Genomic DNA, 6,918 nt, shown 5'->3' on the forward strand with positions numbered 1-6,918 from the left:
AAACATGCGGAATGAAAGACCAGGTGAAGGCATAGTGAGGACGCCAGGGGCAGGGAAAGCCTTGGTGTGACCAGGGTTTGGGATTGGAAAGGTCTCACGGGATTGAGGAGGCTGGAGGCAGAGGCCTTGTCAAGAAGTTTGGATCTTGAGATCAATAAGAAGTCATGAAAGCTTTTAAGGAGGGGAATCATATATCCACATTTGCATCTTAAAAGGATTATTCTGGCTTCTATGGTGAGAAACAGTTTGGAAGAGAGCAAGACTGGAGACAGCAATATTAGTAAAGAATTAACAGTAAGGAAGTGACCGGCGGCCCTTGAAGTAGGCTGAGAAATGAATGAGAGAAGAAACAATGCGTTAGACAACTTTTTCTAGAAGTGTAGCTTTGAACAAGAGGAGATAGCAAGATGGCTGCAGGAGAATCTGAAGCCTAAAGTTGTGTGTGTGAACGTGTGTGTTCGAGTGGGAGGGACAGGCATGTTTAAACACAGACAGGGAGGACAGAGTCAAGCTGTATCCTAAGGGTATGGGAGGAAACCAGATCTCACTCAATAGAGCTTACTTTAGCTTGGGAGGAAGACAGAGGGCAGGACTCTACTCTTATTTTAATAATAGGGAAAGAAACAGATGGATTTAAGTGTAAGTTTATAGGTTTGCCATTAGAAAGTTAAGGGGTTTCTGTATCATGGGTTTTGCTCTGTAAAACAGAAGGAAAGTCCATCCTGGAGGAGGAAATGGAGAGATGGTGGTTTACAGAGAGAGTTAAGTGTGAAATAAGAGCTAAAAAGAATAGTAGAAAGAATGAGCTGACCCTGGGCCAGTCATGGTGACTCACACCTATAATCCCAGCACTTTGGGAGGCTGAGGCGGGCAGATCACTTGAGGTCAGGAGTTTGAGACCAGCCTGGCCAACTTGGTAAAACCCTGGTCTCTACTAAAAATACAAAATTTATCCCAGTGTGGTGGCAGGCACCTGTAATTCCAGCTACTTGGGAGGCTGAGGCAGGAGAATCACTTGAACCCAGGAGGCAGAGTTTGCAGTGAGCAGAGATCATGCCACTGCACTCCAACCTGGGCGACAAAGTGAGACTCCCTCAAAAAAAAAAAAAAGAAAAAAAAGAGCTGACCCCCAAAAAGTGAGACTTCAGGGCAGCATGGGGCTAGAGATAGAATTCTGTCCAGCATATTTGTGTGGTTGTTTCTAGGAACGCTACCATCAAAGACATTTCCGGAATCTGACTTATGAGCTTTGCCTGGTCTAGGCCAGTGCATCTAGATTTGAAAGGCTTGGGGAAGAAAACTATGAAGAGACACTGTTCTAGCACAACTCTAAATATAGTAGTAAGTTATAATTATTAAAAGAATGTGATATTGGCCCAAGAGTTGACAAATAAACCAGTGGAACAGAACAGACAGCCCCAAAGCACAGACAGTTACATGTGGTAATATACAGGATAAAAATCTGGCCCTTTAAATTACTGGGGGAAGAAAGGCTTAGTCAATAAATGGTAAAGCGACAATTTGCTGTTGTTAGACACTTACTATGCACTGTGCATGAAAATAAGTTCTGAATGAAAATTAAGATCTAAGTACTTAAAAAGCCCTTTTTATATCATTACAGGGAAATATTTTTATAAACTTGGGTTAGAGAAAGTTCTAGTAATTATTTCATGAGATGTAGGAACCAAAAAAGAACAATCAACATATTTGACCGCCTAAAATTAAAAAGTAGGCCGGGCACGGTGGCTCCTGCCTGTAATCCCAGCGCTCTGGGAGGCAAAGGCAGGCAGATAACTCAAGCCCAAGAGTTCAAGACCAGCCTGGCCAAAATAGTAAAACCTTGTCTATACAAAAAGTACAAAAATTAGCCAGGGATAGTGGCGTATGCCTATGGTCCCAGCTACTCGGAAGGCTGGGGTGGGAGGATCACCTGACCCTGGGGAGGTCGAGGCTGTAGTGAGCGGTAATCACACCAATGCATTCCAGCCAGAGACAGAGTGAGACCCAGTCTCAAAATAAAACAAAATAAAATAAAATAAAATAAAAATAATAAACTCTGTGTGACCAAAAAAAAGAGTTTTTTTTTTTTTTTTTTTTTTTTATTACACTCTACAGCTATTTTTTAAAAAAAAGTAGAGGTCTAAGTTAAAGGGTTAAAGAATAAACTACCAAGTGTGAGAAAACATTTGCAATATCTATAACAGGTACAGGGTTACTATTAATATATGAGCTTCTATACATCAAGTTGACCACTCTGCGTCTGTCTCCTTAATTATAAATTAAGTGGCCATATATGTGTGGATTTATTTCTAGACTCTCTGTTCTGTTACAATGGTCCGTCTACAATAGTGCTAATATCACACTCTTTTATGATAACATAATCATATGCTATGGTAAACATAATAATAAGACTTGACATCTGGTAGTATAAATCCTCCAAATTCATTCTTCAAAATAAAAAGGAAAAAAATTGTGATAATGTGTTGTCTCAAACGTGATGGGTATAAACTCAGATATTTGTTATGCCATTAATATTTAACTCCTATTTTATGAATGTTGATTTATACCTGCTCAATATTTAATAATACCATGATAGAAAACTATACACCTACTGACATCAACAAAATTTTTAAAATGAAAGTTAGAAACCTGAAGAAAAAAAGGTACAAAACACATTTTTAGTGGGATACCTTAATATACCTCTCATTCTTTGACAGGCCAGAGAGAAAAATACTTAAAAATACTTGAAATTGAGGGAGCCCAGATGGTGAAATAGCAGAAAAACCTTCAAAGCAGCTATTATAAACATCCTTAAAGAACTAAAGGAGGCTTTGCAGACGCTGCCGCCGAGGAAATTCTTGTAGTACTAGCCATGGTCAACCCTACCGTGTTCTTCGACATTGCCGTCGACGGCGAGCCCTTGGGCCGCGTCTCCTTCGAGCTGTTTGCAGACAAGGTTCCAAAGACAGCAGAAAATTTTCGTGCTCTGAGCACTGGAGAGAAAGGATTTGGTTATAAGGGTTCCTGCTTTCACAGAATTATTCCAGGGTTTATGTGTCAGGGTGGTGACTTCACACGCCATAATGGCACTGGTGGCAAGTCCATCTATGGGGAGAAATTTGAAGATGAGAACTTCATCCTAAAGCATACAGGTCCTGGCATCTTGTCCATGGCAAATGCTGGACCCAACACAAATGGTTCCCAGTTTTTCATCTGCACTGCCAAGACTGAGTGGTTGGATGGCAAGCATGTGGTCTTTGGCAAAGTGAAAGAAGGCATGAATATTGTGGAGGCCATGGAGCACTTTGGGTCCAGGAATGGCAAGACCAGCAAGAAGATCACCATTGCTGACTGTGGACAACTCGAATAAGTTTGACTTGTGTTTTATCTTAACCACCAGACCATTCCTTCTGTAGCTCAGGAGAGCACCCCTCCACCCCATTTGCTCGCAGTATCCTAGAATCTTTGTGCTCTCGCTGCAGTTCCCTTTGGGTTCCATGTTTTCCTTGTTCTCTCCCATGCCTAGCTGGATTGCAGAGTTAAGTTTATGATTATGAAATAAAAACTAAATAACAAAAAAAAAAAAAAAAAAAGAACTAAAGGAAACCATGCTTAAAGAATTAGAAGAAAGGATGATAACGACATATCATCAAACAGAGAACATCAAGAAAAAGATAAAATTATTTAAACAGAAACGCATAGAAATTCTAGAATTGAAAAGCAAAATTTAAAAAAATTAAAACTTCACTAGAGAGATTCAACAGCAGGTTTGAGCTGGCAGGAGCAAATCAGTGAATTTGAGGCTAGATTAATATAGATTATCCAATCGTAAGTACAGAGAGCTAAAGAAAATGAAGAGGAGAAAGAAAAATTATCAGAGCCTCAGGAAGATATGAGATGCCATTATATGCACCAAAATACACACAAAAGAATCAGCAGGTAAAGAGGAAAGGCAGAAGCATTAATGTACTCGAAGAAACAAAGGTTGAGACTTCCCATATTTGATGAAAAACATTAATCTACACAGCCAAGAAGCTCAACAAATTCCAAGTATGCCAAACAAAGAGATCCACATCCAGATATATTATGGTAAAAATGCTGCAAGACAAGCACAAAGGCAAATCTTAGAAGTAACAGGAGCAAACAATGTGTCACATGTAAAGAGTCCCCAGTAAGATTAACAGCAGTCTTTTCATCAGAAACAGTGGAAGCCAGAGGCAGTGGGTTGATACAGTCAAAGTGCTGAAAATAAAATTTCATCTAGCAAGAATCTTATATCCAGCAAAATTCTCTTAAAAATGAAGGCGGTATGGTAGTGGGTGCCTGTAGTCCCAGCTACTCGGGAGGCTGAGGCAGGAGAATGGCATAAACCTGGGAGGCAGAGCTTGCAGTGACCCGAGATCACACCACCGCACTCCAGCCTCAGCGACAGAGTGAGACTCCAACTCAAAAAAAAAAAAAAAAAAAAAAAAAATTAAGGCAAGATAAAGATATTCCCAGATAAACAAAACCTGAGAGAGAGAATTTGATAGCACACCTGCTTGACAAGAAGTGTTCAGGCAGAAAGCAAATGACTCCAGACAGTAATGTAAACATGCACTCACACACACACACACAACATACACAAACACACAACACACACATACAAAGAACATGGGTAAAGGAAATTATGTAGAAATTACAAAAGACAGTATATAATTGTATATTTCTTCTCTCTTTCTTTTGAGACAAGGTCTAACCCTGTCACCTAAGCTGAAGTGTGGTGGTGCAAACATGGCTTACTGCAGCCTCAACTTCCTGGGTTCAAGTGATCCTCCCACCTCACCCTTCCAAATAGCTGGGACCACAGGTGCACACCACCACACCTGGCTAATTTTTTAAAAAACATTTTTGTAGAGACCAGGCATGGTGGTTCACGCCTGTAATCCCAGCACTTTGAGAGGCCAAAGCAGGTAGATCACAAAGTCAGGAGATGGAGACCATCCTGGCTAACACGGTGAAACCCCGTCTCTACTAAAAAATACAAAAAATTAGCTGGGTGTGGTGGCGGGCGCCTGTAGTCCCAGCTACTCAAGAGGCTGAGGCAGGAGAATGGCATGAACCCGTGAGGTGGAGCTTGCAGTGAGCCAAGATCACACCACTCTACTCCAGCCTGGGCAACAAAGCGAGACTCCATCTCAAAAAAAAAAAAAAAAATTTGTAGAGATGGGGTCTCACCATGTTGCCTAGGCTGGTCTCAAATTCTTGACCTCAGGTGATTCTCTTGCCTTAGCCTCCCAAAATGCGGGGATTACCGGCTTGAGCCACCACGTCTGACCTTCTTCTCCTTTATTATTTTAACTGATTTATAAAGTAATTTCATAGAACAATGTGTATATAATTGTGTTGTTGGGGCTATAATCTATAGAAATACAGATTATGTATTTGTATAATCTATAGATTATGTATGTATTATGTATGTATAATCTATAGAAATACAGATTATGTATTTGTATAATCTATAAATTATGTATGTATTATTATGTATGTATAATCTATAGAAATACAGATTATGTATTGACACTGATGCTACATGGAAGGTGGGAGCAAAGTTATACTGGGAAAAGGAAAGGACACGAGATGGTAGCTCAAACTATAGTAATAAAGAAAGACAACCAGATGGGTAAATTAAAAGATAATGGCCAGGCGCGGTGGTTCACACTGCAATCCCAGCACTTTGAGAGGCCAAGACAGGTGGATCACCCGAGATCAGACGTTCGAGATCAGCCTGGCCAATATGGTGAAACCTCATCTTTACTAAAAATACAAAAATTAGCCAGGCGAGGTGGCGGGTGCCTGTAATCCCAGCTACTTGGGAGGCTGAGGCAGGAGAATCACTTGAATCTGGGAGGCAGAGGTTTTGGTGAGCCGAGATCCCACCACTGCACTCCAGCCTGGGCGTCAAGAGCAAAACTCCATCTCAACAAATAAATAGTAATATAAAAAGCTCTATAGAATAGTTGTTGTTGTTTTTGTTGTTTTGAGACAGGGTATTGCTCTGTCACCAGACTGGAGTGCAGTGGTATGATCACAGCTCAGTGCAATCTTGACCTCCTGGGCTCAAGCAATCCTCCCACCTCAGCCTCCCAGGTAGCTGGGACTATAGACGTGCGTGCCACCACACCTGGTTAATTTTCGTATTTTTTGTAGAGACAGGGTTTCACTATGTTACCCAGGCTGATCTCCACCTCCTGGACTCAAGCCATCCACTCTCCTTGGCCTCCCAAAGTGCTGGGATTACAAGCATGTGCCACCGTGCCCAGCTGTGTAGATATACTTTTTCTCCTTTCTTCTCTCAGTTTCTTTAAAAGACTTCAGACTACATAATGCATTAATGATACCAAAGAATTGTTGGGTTTTTAACATATAGAAACATAGTATGTATAATATGTATAACATATTAGCATAAACACAATAATAATGCATGAATACTATTAAAAATGCATAAATACTATTATACTATAAATGCAAAATAATAGCATTAGAAGGGAGTATAATGGAGCCATTCGGGATTCTATATTTCACTGGAACTAAGTGGTTATAAATCTACATAGATTTTGATAAATTAGGCTAAATTAGAATATAGTGATTGCTGCATAACTCTGTGAATGTACCAAAAAGCATTGATCCACCCACCTCGGCCTCCCAAAGTGCTGGGATTACAGGCATGAGCCACCGCGCCCGACCTCCAATTCCTTTTTTGTTGTCGTCGTTCTATCTATCCTAGGATACTGAGGACCTCCCGCAAATGAGCTTTTCGTCAGCAATTAGTTTCGTCACATGAATTTCTGTTTTTGATTGCTGAAAAGGTGAAGGCGAAAAGCCGAGGGCCTTTTGGAACGAGTCTGGCAACTGAGATATGGAGTTAGCAGCGGCCCT

The 6,918-nt window shown here is 40.7% G+C and overlaps 1 protein-coding gene across 1 annotated transcript; it reads left to right on the plus strand.

The window, feature by feature from the left end:
- Positions 1-2,835: 2,835 nt before the first annotated feature.
- LOC104659546 (peptidyl-prolyl cis-trans isomerase A) lies at positions 2,836-3,450 on the plus strand. Its single transcript, XM_010359605.2, has one exon. The coding sequence runs from the start codon at positions 2,873-2,875 to the stop codon at positions 3,368-3,370; it is 498 nt and encodes a 165-aa protein (XP_010357907.2). The 5' UTR covers positions 2,836-2,872; the 3' UTR covers positions 3,371-3,450.
- The last annotated feature ends 3,468 nt before the right edge of the window (positions 3,451-6,918 follow it).

This window comes from Rhinopithecus roxellana, chromosome 12 (assembly GCF_007565055.1).
Source record: "Rhinopithecus roxellana isolate Shanxi Qingling chromosome 12, ASM756505v1, whole genome shotgun sequence".
Classification (NCBI taxonomy): domain Eukaryota; kingdom Metazoa; phylum Chordata; class Mammalia; order Primates; family Cercopithecidae; genus Rhinopithecus; species Rhinopithecus roxellana.